Source organism: Sipha flava, unplaced genomic scaffold, assembly GCF_003268045.1.
Source record: "Sipha flava isolate LNK unplaced genomic scaffold, YSA_version1 71_pilon_pilon, whole genome shotgun sequence".
Lineage (NCBI taxonomy): Eukaryota > Metazoa > Arthropoda > Insecta > Hemiptera > Aphididae > Sipha > Sipha flava.
In genome coordinates, this window is record NW_020273611.1 from 715,970 (window position 1) to 730,851 (window position 14,882).

General features: G+C 28.7%; 1 protein-coding gene across 1 annotated transcript; it reads left to right on the top strand.

Annotated features, from left to right (window-relative positions):
- The first annotated feature begins 1,999 nt into the window (after window positions 1–1,999).
- LOC112692245 (protein pellino) lies at window positions 2,000–13,148 on the top strand. Its single transcript, XM_025566856.1, has 10 exons — window positions 2,000–2,116; window positions 4,515–4,592; window positions 6,303–6,432; window positions 8,815–8,916; window positions 10,632–10,856; window positions 10,959–11,147; window positions 11,222–11,320; window positions 11,735–11,977; window positions 12,051–12,172; window positions 12,510–13,148. Exons 1-10 carry the CDS (start codon window positions 2,106–2,108, stop codon window positions 12,622–12,624), a joined length of 1,314 nt encoding a protein of 437 aa, XP_025422641.1. The 5' UTR covers window positions 2,000–2,105; the 3' UTR covers window positions 12,625–13,148.
- Window positions 13,149–14,882: the final 1,734 nt, after the last annotated feature.

The following is a 14,882-nucleotide window of genomic DNA, read 5'->3' on the forward strand; positions in this document are numbered from 1 at the left end:
ACTTGAATTCATTAAAGGTTGCCCAACAATCTCGCTACCAACGTGTTAAATCCTCAAAGTTGATTAACCGATTGATAATAAAAAAAAAAAAAAAATGTTTATTTATTAACATATTATTTTAGTAACCAATCGTCTAATTGACTATTTTTACGGATGTTAAATTTTGGTTGGCGGTACCGAATGAAATTTTACAGACATTTACATAAACATTGCGTTTTCTATCACAGTTCTCGGGGAAAATGTTCGGACGTTCCGACACGACACCGATCACGGTAATATTATTATTATAAAGTGTTGTGCACGGCGTACCAGCCGCATTTCACCGAGCACCTATATAGTCGTACACAGGCCCGACGAGAGATGGGGCAGCAGCTGGGGCTGTAGTCAATGGGTTCCGGGCTTCAAAAAAGACCCGGGGCCTGACTAAGTTCACTACGTTTCGGTCATGACGTCCAGCTATTTATGGATCACCATCATGCTAAAAGCCTACCCAAATAATCAAAGCGTACGCTGTACAGTTGTAACGAGTCTACGATAAAGCGAACGCTACAATACTGATCTAAAACCATAGAATGTATAATGTTGTTATTATTATTTATTTATGTTATTATACATAACTGTGTCTAAAACGTAGACGAATAACATTTTCAAAAAAGACCCATAGGCTCTGTATAATTATTTTCATTTAGTCTGTGAAATAACCATGACTGTGATTACATTATCTGTTTGGTATACACATTTCAAAAGAAGACGCTGACATCCAAGAGGCAAGTTTAATATCTCGCGTGAGAGGGGCCCTTGATCTTTTTCCACGGCCCTGTTCGTACACGCATTGTAAACAATAACGTGTTGTAACGCAACGTGTGCGTTTGGAACTTTTGACGCACAGAGCACCGCCAGATGCGACGGCAACACGTTTCGGGTCGGTGACGCAACAACGACCGAAAAAACAAAAAACCTACCGCGAACATGCCATACCCATCGTTCGCGTGCCCATTGTTGTACGTGCGCACGTAAAGTGTGTGTCCGCGCGGAGAGGTTGTAGGCTGGTGCTACGCACTACGCGCGGGCATATCGGCCCCCCACCATCGACCCGCCAGCGATGCCTGCGCGCTGCGTGCACCGACCGTTCTCGTCCGCAACAACGGCGACATTTACACGGGACAACAATAAACGGAGACGAAAGAAATCACGCGAAAAATATATATATTCGTAACACTTTCGAAATGATATCGTAACGACGGGAGACGGTTGCATGGCGGCTCGCGTGCGACGCGCTAAACGCCACGAGAAAATCGAACGGGGTACGAGAAAGAAAGAAGAGGAAAACCTTTCGCGTAAAACCGCTTCGTGCGTTACAATGTTCGGTCTACGCTGCTCACGTCTTCAACAGTACGGCGCGTCGTCTTCAGTCCGTAGCACACGCACACACGCGCAGCGTTCGCTCCCTCCCCGCTCCCCGTCTGCCTACCGGTCGTCCGTGCTCTCCAACCCGTTGCCACCGCCGCCGCGTACAATAACCGTGACGGTATCCCTCCCCCCCTCCGCAATCGTACACGTATCGTGCGACGCTGTTTATCGCCGACACGCAGTGCACGTACGCGCGGACGTTTTGACGAGACCGGTGCGACATCATCGCTCGGCTGCGGCAGCGGTATATTTACGCCGTACTCGTGGGTAGCGATAGAACTGGAGCGCGTGCGTGCGTGCGCAGAAGTGACAACGCGTACTCGATCGCCCCCGACCCGCGCGCCGCGCCACAGTAGTACGCCGCAGCCAGTCGACAATAGTCCATCGGCGCTGGTCAGCGTTCGTCCGTCGTCGTCGTAGCGTTCGTCCGTCGTTTCGGTTTCGCGACAGTGATACAAGCGTACGTCTCCGCGCGGTAAATCACGACTGTTCTTCGCCACCCTCTTCTTCACCCGTCGCCAACCGTTTCACCCTCCTCCAGTGACCATTACGCGTCCATCCTCGCTCGCTCGGTTATGTGACGCGCGCCACCGGGACCTGAACAGTGTAGCCCTCGGGCTCGGCCAAAACCACTCTCGTCTTGGAGTCAAGGGTTTTTTCCCCTCCGATGTTGCTGGACGACAAAGCCGTGCAAGATGGTTAAAAGGTACGTGGGTCTCGGCGAACGTGATCCCTCATTTTTTATTACGTGTTTTACGCATGTGCTGTGTTATTGCCTGGTGGTACGTTAGAATCTAACCCAACGGTATAGTTCCTTCAATGTTATGATATCAACAGAGTCGACTACTACTACGGTACCAAAATGTGTAGAGTGTCTTTCACCAGCACACTGTCTGGTCATTTGATCCGTGCCGATTTGTATGTTTATCAGATAGCTTACTCTGGTATCATTTAGGTACTCGATATCTTTATCAATTTTCATCAATCAAAATAGTTGTTTTTAACAGCTTGTACTTCATTAACCTACTTTAACTGATAAGTTTATATTATAACAGTACTGTTCAAACTATTTCTGGAACCAGTTGAAATATATTATCCTTACATATCTATCTATTACAATTAATTTTTTGATTTTTTTACTGTAGTTGTTTTGCTCTTCTTGTTCTACTTTAATTTGAATCTTTAGCTAGATGGCACTGCACCACTATTCTAATATTAATTTTTTATACAGAATTATAGTGATCTTAGGTTGACTTAAATTTCAACCAATTCAAATTTTGGTATTTTTATAGATATTTTGTTTACCATTTTTCAAAATAATACTGTTATAAATACTTAATTTGGTCCCAGAAGTTCATACATCTAAATATACTAAAGTATGAATTAAGATTTGCTATTTAATTAAAATATACTTACCTATCCGAAATATGCGATGTAAAATTAACAAATAACCTTTAAATATGCCCTAAAAAAATTAAAAATAGCCAAAAAGAAGTATAGGTAGTGAGTTTTTTTTCTTATAGATTTACAAAAATGAAAATTTTTTTCTATTTTTTTATTCAATATAAACGAGATTTATGAAAAATAAAAAATGAAGCATTATATTATGCATATTAGAAGAAAATAGTACCAAAACTTAAAAAATAGCACTAAAAATCTAAAATATTTCAAATATTCAGTAAATAGCAATACAACATTTCATATATAGAGTTCCATGCGCATAAAAAAAATGTATAGCTCACTGTGTTATTTTTATCTGTATTCTAAAATAATTAGCAAATTCATTAAAATCAGAGCTCTGGTGATAATGTATAAAAAGTTTTGTGTAACAAAACAAATTTTAAATTATCAAAAATTATAATGTATTAAAAGGCAAATATTCTTTGTCTCCTGGCATAGATCTATCTCATCCATCCCTAACTCCCTTTGGTTCTGGAACTTAGAACTTTCCACAATCTTCTCTTTTCACATAATTTTTCTCCATCTCTTTTTCTTTTTCTTGACTGATAACTCTGCAAACTTTTCTTTTTTAGCTACTCTTCCCCTGATGTGATACTTCTTAATTCTTATTCTTTTTTCATCATCTCACTCATTATTAATTTCATCTTCAACGCAGGTTTCCACATTTAAACTATGTTAATTTATTTAAATTTATTGTAAAAGATCTTACCTATTATCATGTAACACAAATATTTTATACTGTATATTATTATACTATTTTTTTACAATAAATCACATAATGCCGGCGACCATGTAGTGTGGTGATAATATGATTTTATTTTTGACGCCATATGCCCGCTGGGAACTAAATGGCAAACATACTTTTATTTTCTAAATTATATTTGTTTTAATTTTTATGTAAGTAATTTCACTATCAAAATAGCTAGCTCAAGTAGCCCAAAGAGGTAGCATATGATAATAAAATAGTTCATCATTTTTATAAGATTAACATAAAAATATGATTACAAAAAAAATATTTATTTATTGAAATACATTAGTGGTTAACTGTTTGTCTTAATATAATATAATTGAGAAATAAAATAATTTAAAATAAAATTAATGTTTTACAAAAAAAATCAATTTTTATACTTTAACTTGCAGGGCTAGAATTAAACATGAAATATTAATATTAAATTATAAATTAATTAAGAAATATATGGGAAATATACTATAAAACATTAATTTTTGCATTCTTTTAATCAAAATATGCAATAATATTAATTTTATTCAATATATGCAATAATCCAAAATATACAAAAACATGCAAAATAAAAACACCACCATTTATCTCATCATGAGGTGGTTCATGGACATTATTGACAAAATCAATAATCAGAAGTTGCGAAAAAAACATGCTGTTGCATACAAATCCTAGTCCTAGTAATAATGATCAATTATGGAAGAAAGCAGGTATAAAAGTACAAAATTTTAACATTTGCAGTATGATTGCTGGTGGGCATGTGTCAGCCAATGTGTTATTGATCTTTTTCATATATGTATATTTTTTAATCTGAATTTCCATTATTATTAGTTTGAATCTATTAACATTAAATAATTTGATGGATTAGTATATATAAACATTTTTCATTATTTGTTTGTTACAGAAATGATCCAAATGAAACAAAAAAAAGTAGCTCAAAACATGAAAACGCTGTTAAATATGGCGAATTGATCATACTTGGGTGAGTACTTCTTTATAATATACTAGCTGAATTACCCGTCGTTGCCGGGTTTAAGTATATAAATGTATGTAACCTGCCAAGATTAAATTTTGTTAAATCTATTGAAATTTAAATTAATTAAGATTTTTGAAATAATATTTTATACATATTAATTTAGTTATTATCATAACCTATTCGATAAGTTATAGCTTACAACTACCTGAACCTCTCTACAGTTTGGTATTCTGTTGAATACATATAGCATCTCACTTCTCCGAATATTTTACCTTTTGTCAATAAGTTCATGGTCTTTTTGACTTTTAACCGAAACACTCTTGCAATTATATCATGTCGATCATATGATCTTTGACCGGGAAGTAAGAGCTCTTTTATCTCGTTCCAGCGAGGATTACATGTAAAAGTAATAAAAAGGTCAGGACGACCGTAATGTCTAACGTAGGTCATAGCATCTTGTGTTCTTTCGTGCATGTACCTTGGCCTACCAGTAAAAGTTGACGGGAGTATAACCATTTGGCCTAACTGATTAGCTTCTATGTCTTGTCGTCCAATCGCATCTTTTAAATGAATATAACTATCTGCACGCAATTTAGCTTGGTTGTTTTTGATGTAATTTAGTCTTTCAGTTTCAATTTTGGCATATTCATCTACCAAATATTGACTGAAAAGAGAACGATAATTAACTAAATAGTTGTCTTCTCCTTCTCTGACCATTATTCTATATGAGTAAAAACTTGATGCAGAGACAGTTTTTTTAAGCGGTAACTTGGTTTTTGAATCGCGTTGTGGTATATTGATTGCATACCCATCATCCCCCCAACAAAACATTAAAGGATACTGTAGTGCATATTATGCTCAATGTATCTCACTGATACGATGAAGTGAGTTACTTCAGTTTTCGAGGATGATGTCTCTTCGATCAAACTGCTGATCTACTAACACTAAAGCAACTTCATTTGCCGTTGGTGCATTATACCTGTCTCTATGTTCTTCTGGTGGTTTTTTATCTGCATGTATTACAACTTTAAATGACTCTGAAGGAGGTATTTTATCGATGGTAAATTGTAATGATCAATTGTAAATTATGCGGTGGCATAATTTAAATTATGTATAAATTCTGTATAAATTCTTTATATATATTTCTACCATGAATTGTTGACAAAGCTTATGCATCGTAAAATAACTTAGTCCTGATCGCGTCTAATCATCAACCGATATGCATAATAATTTTTTGAACTAACATTCTTATTTTTTTTGGCACCTGTTGCGGGATCTTTTTGTTTAATATTTATGCAATACCCGTTTACTACAAAAATAAAATTAATAGTTTTTAATAGTTTTTTAGTAAATTTTAATAGTTTTATTTAATATAATTCATTTTCAATAGCGCAGTTATCGACCCGGTCAAAAAATATTAAACCGATTTCAACCCTTTAAATTCAAAATTTCGAAAAATCCTTTCTTAGCGCACGTCTACATCATAATAGCTATCTGTATGCCAAATTTCAGCCAGATCCGTCCAATGGTTTGAGCTGTGCGTTGATAGCAGTCAATCAGCTTACTGTTTTATATATACAGAAGATTTGTCATATTATTTTTGGTATAACTATTTGCTTAAATTATTTTTTTATTAAGGATTTTGATATATCTATTTTATGTTCTTCTATAAAATTAGTTTTTATTTATTATTTTTATTAATGTATAATTTTTTAGATACAATGGCCAGTTGACAGCTGGTGATAAACGTAGACGACGAAGTAAATTTGTTTTATGGAAGCGAGATGTGCCTAATGGTATTAAACGATCTAATCATTATGTGGTGCCCAGTCCACAGAGTTCACATGTATGTATTCTATTATATTACCATAAAATGTTTATGATAGGGAAATTTTCCAGGATGAATAATGTGACTAATAATATTTTCATTCATGTGTTTAATTTTTGAAAAGATGTATTGTTAGTATAACCAAACTTTTAGTATCTATCAAATGTTTTTTGTATGTCATCCATAATCATAACTAAGGTTGTGAATCAAATGCAGTTAAAATCCTTAAAATGAATTTAAAATCTCAAAATGTGCAATAAAATAGGCATTAATTATGTCAAAAAATGCACTTAAAATTATTTAATTATTTATTAATTAATTTTTAATTAATTAATTAAATTGAATTATTATCTAACATTTTAGAATAACATATTTATTTATGAGTACCTTATTCGTCTTTACTATTGCATTGGACAACAAGTGTTTGATGTTGTTAAATAAAAAAAATGACCGTCGATTGTTTATCAATAAATGATTGTTTGCCGAATAACTTTTAACATCTATAGATGTAATGGAGCATATGGCATAAAAGCTATGTAATTAGGTCATCAGAGCTAAGATACATTTTGGAAATTTCAATTCTCAAGTATTTTCTAAATATTGTATATAGTATCAAATAACATATTTTTTCATAGAATTTAATTTCATTAGATTCATAAAATAAAAATTTATCATATACAGTGAACGCCGCTTATAAGACTTACTTTAGAACCAGTACAAAGTGAGTCTTATAACCGAATGAATTCACAAAGTGGAAAAAAAACAAGATATTTATGAATTTTTTTTTTTCACAACATATATCATACTTTTTTAAAATGGCTTTTTTTTGTCACTCAAACTAAGAGCACTCATGTTAACAACAAAAAAAGAATGTTGTAACTTGAATGGCGACTGATTGACAATTGTGCATTGAAACGATTATACCATCGTCCTTATCAATAACGATACCTGTGGCGAGTAAAATCAGGAGTGTATTTATAATTTATAATTACGATAAATGTGAAATGCGATATAATTTGTTGTATATATACACATATTATTAAGCATGAATTAAAACCAGTAATAATCTAAAATTATATGTAATTGTTAAAACCAATTTATTTCAAAATTTCAATCAAAAATTTTCATTTTCTACTATTTTTTTTTTTACCAAATTTTAATCTTATAAACGAAGTGGTGAATCTTATAACCAAATTTTTATAATGTATTTGGATACGTCCGGACATTTCCAGACGACTTTATGTATATTTAGCAACTGAACTTTATGTCCGTGAGTTATGTAAGTGGTGTCTACTGTATCGTATAGAGCTTGTGTTTTACAAAAATTATGTGTTTAATGATTGTAATTGATTGAATTTGATTAAAAATACTGGAAAATGAACTAAAAAGCAAAATATGACTTAGAAAAGAAAAGAAAAATTACTAAAAAGTTTATAAACGCTGAAAAATGCAAAATAAGAGTTTTGTTATAGAATTTACATATTTCAAATGATGTATTTAGGAAGCTACGTTTCACGATTAACTAAAAAATGCACTTTCCTATAAATTTATACTTAATTATAAAATTATTGTGCATTATTTATATTTATCTATTTTGTTTAGATTAATTAAGATATTAATTAAATATTAGAAAATTTAAAATTAATTCAAAAAAGTGTCTAGAATTCTTACAAACTAAAATAAAAGCTTTTTATTTTTTATAAATAATTTTGTAATTTTAATATTTAATAGACTAACCAAAATATAAAAATTATATTATTAATTTTGAAAAACTATGTTTTTTCTATTATTTATTTTATTCATTTATGTGTTGACATATTTACTCTATTATTGATGAATAATCGTGGTTTAACTTTTTATATGATTACAATTTTTTTGTAATGTGTAAAATAACATAGAAAATTAGTTTTAATTATTAATAATAATTAAGATACCAATGTTAGACTACAATATATGTTAAAAATAGCCTTCAATATTGATTCTCATAATTATTATTTTATTTGCATCTATTTAAGATACAATACATTTAGATAATATCACTTTTTTTAAATATTATATTTGAGGCTACAATGTTTATCTATCCTTGGTCAAAAAAATATGCTTAACAAAATTAAAACTAGTTTAATTTATATTAATATTTTAACCTATTATTTATTTAAAGATTTTACCAAAAACGGAGTTACTCATGTACATTACTAAGTTTTTTATGTTATTAATTTATAAGATATTATCATCTTCGTCCTTCCAATTTGAAATTTTATTTTGGAAACTTGGAGTAGTAAAATATTTAAGATTTTGACAAAGAAAAATATTCAAATTTTCTTATGAAAATATTTATAATAATTTTTTTATTTTTAATTAAATGTGTAATAAAAACAATAATAATTTAATTTGTTTTAGGCCGTACTTGACAAAACTCAGCATTCCATTTCATATACATTGTCTAGAACTGAAGCGGTGATAGTAGAATATGTTAACGATGAAAACACTGATATGTTTCAAGTAATATTTAAATTATAATTAAAATTGTTGTTGGAAACTAACTTTTTAGAATTTAATTATTATTGTATTTCTTATAAATATATTATAACATATTATTTATATTAAACACTATTAATAAATATGATCACAGTTCCAAATGCTTATACCTATTACCCATTTTACATTTCGAGTTAAATAATAAATGTATTGGTTTTAACAAATAGTTTTTTTAAATTGCTTTTGTGTTCGCACAATTTAAACTAGAAGAATTAGTGAATCATCACTATTATGAGAATATTTGTATTCATCTTGATGTCTTATTTGGTATGCAGGGAGATTATTTTTTGAATTTTTCAACTTTTTTCAATTAAAGGAGAAAAATTGAAAAAATGACAAAAACCTTAATCGAGATCTAGTTTTGATACATTTTCAAGTATTTATATTAAAATTTTATAGATATCATAAATATTTCATAATTTTCAAAATAGTTTAATACAATTTGTACTGTTTATTGCCAATTGAAATTTTTGATTAAAAGTTAACCCACTTCATTAAGATATTAGGTTTTACTTTTATATCAGGGATGGGCTACTCAAAGTAACTAGAGGGCTAATTTTTAGAACTTTAAAATCTGGCCGGTCATAGTAAAGAAAGCAAAAATGAGAAAAAGGTCACTAAATATATAGTTAGCATTTATTTTAGTTAATTTAATTTTACGACTGAACCAATTCAATAAAATAAGTGCCTAATACCTATAGCTAAGTTAGCTATGCCGATATGGATATATATGTATATGGCATAGTCAACAGGGGGAGGGGGCTAAGGGGCTATAGCCTCCTCTCAATGGGTCGTGTATATGTGTATGTACTAAACTAGTATACTACTATTTGGTATTTAAATATTTGAAAACTATGGAACTAACTAAATGTTGACGAATAACAGGTGTTTGTCATTGGTTAATATATAAGGGTATTACTTCTACCGTGATTACTATTATATTTTTGGTAGTTATTGTGAACATTGTGGTGACTTTCATTTAACACTTACATTTTATAATCACTTTAATTTTTATGCTATGTATATATCATGAAATATATTGTGGCGATGCTATCGCAGCAGACCACCGTTAATTTATTATTATTACTAATTATATTTTAATAAATATTATTAAAACTATTTTTAAATGTTAGAAATACATTTTTAAATTTGGTGGTGGGGAGGGTTAATGGGTGAACTCTGAAAACCTTTCTTACTTAACCTGCCCAAAAAAGTATTTAGCCCCTCTCATTTAATGTCTATGCCACCGATATACATTATATTAAAACATTTAATTTATAAGCTGGATTTCAATATTATAGAAAAATATATTATCTAAACTTTATGGTTGAAGTGATAAAATTAAATGGTAAAATATTATGAAGTGATATCAAAATAGCATGTGCCAGATAGAAAAAGTAGATAAGTAACTGGGCAAGTTTTCCATCCTTGTTCTATATCAAACATCTTTAGAAAATAAACTGGTCCACACAACCTTCTTTTTTACTCAAAAACACTCAAAAACGTTTTTTCAAGAGCAGCAGTAAATTTATTTCAAGTTTAAAAGACCAATACAGATATATCATTCATCTGTTCTCATATCTCACTCAATCGTTTTGAATTCTCACCTTTTTTTTTGTATATTTACACTATAAAAATAATTTACTTTATATTATTATTTTGTTAACACTATTTTATAGGTTGGCCGTTCCTCTGACACACCAATTGACTTTGTTGTTATGGACACCAATGCTGAAAAAAATGCAGCCGCTATTAATAACCAACCAATTATAGAGAATAAAAAAACTGCTGCAGCAAGTACGATATCAAGATTTGCTTGTCGTATAATATGTGACAGGAACAATACAAGTATAGCTCGTTTATACGCTGCAGGGTTTGATTCATCAAGAAATATATTTTTAGGGGTAATAAAATGGATGATTTATCTTTAGCAAAAGCGAATTTATTGAATTTAAAAAAAAAGTATCCTATAAGGCATATGTTCATATGTATGTTCATAAATGTAGGAAAAAGCAACCAAATGGAAAGATGGTGAAGAAATTGATGCACTTACTACAAATGGAGTTTTAGTAATGCATCCAAGTGGAAAGTTTCACAAGGGAAACACGGAACCAGGTATTTGGTTAGAAGTATCGGTTTGTGGGAAACTTTTCTCATTACGAGGTTCAAGATCAGCACAACTTAAAGGCGACATGGTATGTTATTTAGTTATTGACATTAAATGTTGAATAAAAAAAATGTATTACTGATTTTCTATTATATTTTCTAGGTTAAAGATTCTGATAATATTTTAACTGATGGAACTTTAATAGATTTATGCGGTGCAACTCTACTTTGGAGGTCGGCTGAAGGACTTAGTTTGTCTCCCGTAATTATTTTATTTTTTTATTTTATATTAATACTATGCATAATTGGTTACTATAAATAGAAATTGGTTATAACAATATTAATTAAAATTAAAAAATTGGTTAAGTTGATCAATATTTTGCAATTCTAGTATTAATCAGTCCAGTATTTTCTAAAACATTATTTAATATTATTAAAAATTTTATCATATTAATTTTTTTTTACTTTCTTTGCTAATATAAAAGAACACATTTTTAAATTCGAAAATTCTATATTTTTATGTGAATTGTTGTGCATTGTTATTACTTAAAATCAAGAAAGAACTGTTAATAAATCTTATGTCTATATTTTAATACTATTGATAATAGTCCACAAAAAAAAAGAAAAGAAAAGAAAAAAACAATTGCTGAATATAGTTTTTTTTTTACATTTTTAGAGTAGGGAATACTTGAAGAAGCTGATTGAAAGAACAAACCGTGAACGGCCTACGTGTCCTGTTGGACTTTATACATTAGTATTTCCTCATCATTCAGAAGAAACTGCTACAGTAGCATCTTCAGAGCTTGTTGATGTTAAGCAACAACCATATGCATACTTATCATGTGGTCATGTTCAGGGTCGTCATGAATGGGGTCTAAATAAGGACTCAAACAATAGAACATGCCCAATGTGTTTAAAAGTAATTTGAATAATTACAACAATAATCTTATCAGTTTTAATATTTAACTATAAATAAACCTTAATACTTCCAGGTTGGTGGTATTGCTAAATTAAGTATGGGTATAGAGGCTTCATTTTATGTTCAAGACAAGGAGAAACCTGATTTATATGCTTTTAATCCATGTGGCCATGTTGCTACAGAAAAGACAGTGAAGTATGTTATAAGTGCTAAGTATTTATATTTGAAAATAAAACATAAAATTATTTGGTTTTAATATATGTAGTACAACACGTTTTTAAACTATAGATAGTAATTTTAAAGAATACTTATCACTGATTAAATTTAAAAACTTAAATAAAGTTTTAATGATGGAGATGTTTTAAATTTAAATTTTAAGTTAATAATACAATTTCTATAAAAAGTATTCATTATTTATTTATTATACATTTTATACATATGCTATCTATTTATAATTATATTTTTTAATTATTATTGTATATATTTTGAATTTGAATTATTTAAATCAACAAGTGTTATTTTATTTTTATAGATTTTGGTCTAATGTAGGAATTCCATATGGAACTAATGGATTTGAAGCATTTTGTCCGTTTTGTGCTACATTACTTGAAGGATACCCTGGTTATGTTAAGTTAATTTTTAATTAGTTTTATGATTATACTTAATATAATACACACTTTTAATTGTTAATATTGATTTATCCTTGTCATCATTTAGTGTGTGATAATATTAGTTTTCTGTCTTTTATGTGAATTTTTGAATTTTTGTAAGTATTTTTTGAATTATAATTAATTTTTTGATCTGTATATTTTTGAAATTATAGTGATAATTAAATTGTATAGGCTCAAAATAGGCAATATTGAACTGTTAAAATGTTTAATTACTTTTTGCTTTCAGTGTAGTATTGTTATACTATTTTATGATGTGATCACTTATTGTCGTAATATCTACAATCACTTGCAAATATGTCAAATTTACGAGGTAATTTAATAGTGACAATCTGTTGATACATTGTTTTCTTACAAATCTCAATCTATGCATTAAATATTTAATTTAATATCTTTACAGTGTATCTTTTAAAGATCTTACTACATAATTTTAGTTTAAATGTATTGTTATATAGTATTACTGTCATTAGGGTTGCCATTAGTGTGATTATTCATATGAAGATGATTTTATTTTGAAAATTTTTATTTTTACACTATTTATTGAATATTTGAAATTAGAAATACATATAATGTTCATTTTACTTGATGAAGTAATTTTGAAAGATATTTTTAAAATAATAAAATAAATGTACTAATTTTTAAAATGTAGAAAAAGCTGAAATCTCATACTGTATTCTGATTATATTCATGTGTTATAATAAATTATTTTTACTGGGTACTAACTACTCAAATACTTTTTCAAAATAATATTTTAAATATTGTATAAAATTAGTTCTTGTTTTACTGGTTAATTAAGTATTATAGATAGATGTATGATTATCAATAGATTATGACCAGTGAACAGATTTATATGCAGAATAAACTCTTAAAATATGCTCCTAAAAATACTTAAATATACTACAAAATGTTAATTAATTTTTTTATACTCACTTAAAAATTGTTATACTAAACAGGAAAAAAATCAATATTAGGTATTATTAAGAAAAATAGGTTGTATGAAAACTTCATTGTATATATCTTTCGTTATTTAGTCTTCTTCAATAATAATATTCATTATTTCCAGTTATAGTCAACCCAATATATATTTAAAAAAGTGAAATATAAATATTTTATCACTAAATTCATATTTATTAATTTACCTTTTTGTACTATATGGTCAGATCAAACATTTTCTCTAATTAAAAATGTGCATGAATTAAATAATATGTTTTAAAAGTTAAAAATATATAAAATAAAATATTTGTTATTTTTATTGGAAAGATTTAATTCATGTAAATGTTTTGTCTGATTTAAAATAGATATCATTATAATTCTTTTTTCCCTTAAATTATATTTCTTTTACTTTTATTTTATAATGTATATTTATAAAAAAATTAAAAGCAAAATTATTTTAAAAAAAATTATTTTAATTGTATTTGATATACTTCATATAGTTATATTTAAAATAGTATTCAATACTATGATAATTATATAAATAATGATTCTCAAATATTTTATATCACTCACTTTATACATTATTTTTAATATATGCTCTCTGAGTTACGACTTATTTTAGAAATATGGATGGGACTAAATAATGATAATTGCATGCTCAAAACTTAATAACTTTATTAAATAGTTACATGGCAACCCTATACTCATCTAGATACAAACATTATCTATTATTGTTAAGAAATTAACTTAGTGCTGTTAGTTTGATTTTGAATGTTATATCGTTTGCAATGTTGAAATTTTTTTTATTTTATTTTTTTCCTGAGTTTTTTCTTTGATTTACTAAGATCCATTTGCAAGGTGTGGTGCAACTAAATTATTATATATTTATTACTACATCAATATGTGTACTGTTTTTTTATATTAATGTAACAAATTCTTATAGTACAATATTGTTATGTGACTAATATACAAAATTTAATCATACGTTCAACGTTGAAATTTGTATATAATATATTTAATTGCACAGTTTGATTTAAAAAATGTATATATTATCGATGAGTAAAACGGTGTGATATTTCAAGACTGCAATCTGCTAAACATATTATAAATCTATTCAAATAATATTAGTATTAATAACTTTACTATTATATATATAGCCTATTAATACCTAGACATTTAAAATGAATCAATGAGATAATGCAATACTTAATACTTAAAGTATTGTTGATTGCCTTAAGTAAAGTTTTTCTACCATTATTGGGGTTTATTTTTTTCAAAAATAAATATTTAAAAACACCAAAACA

Bases quoted from the DNA above. Each gene is read 5' to 3' on its own strand.
- LOC112692245 (XM_025566856.1), top strand. The intron at 11,148-11,221 runs GTATGTTATTTA...TATATTTTCTAG, and splicing joins CACAACTTAAAGGCGACATG to GTTAAAGATTCTGATAATAT. The intron at 11,978-12,050 runs GTAATTTGAATA...TAATACTTCCAG, and splicing joins CATGCCCAATGTGTTTAAAA to GTTGGTGGTATTGCTAAATT.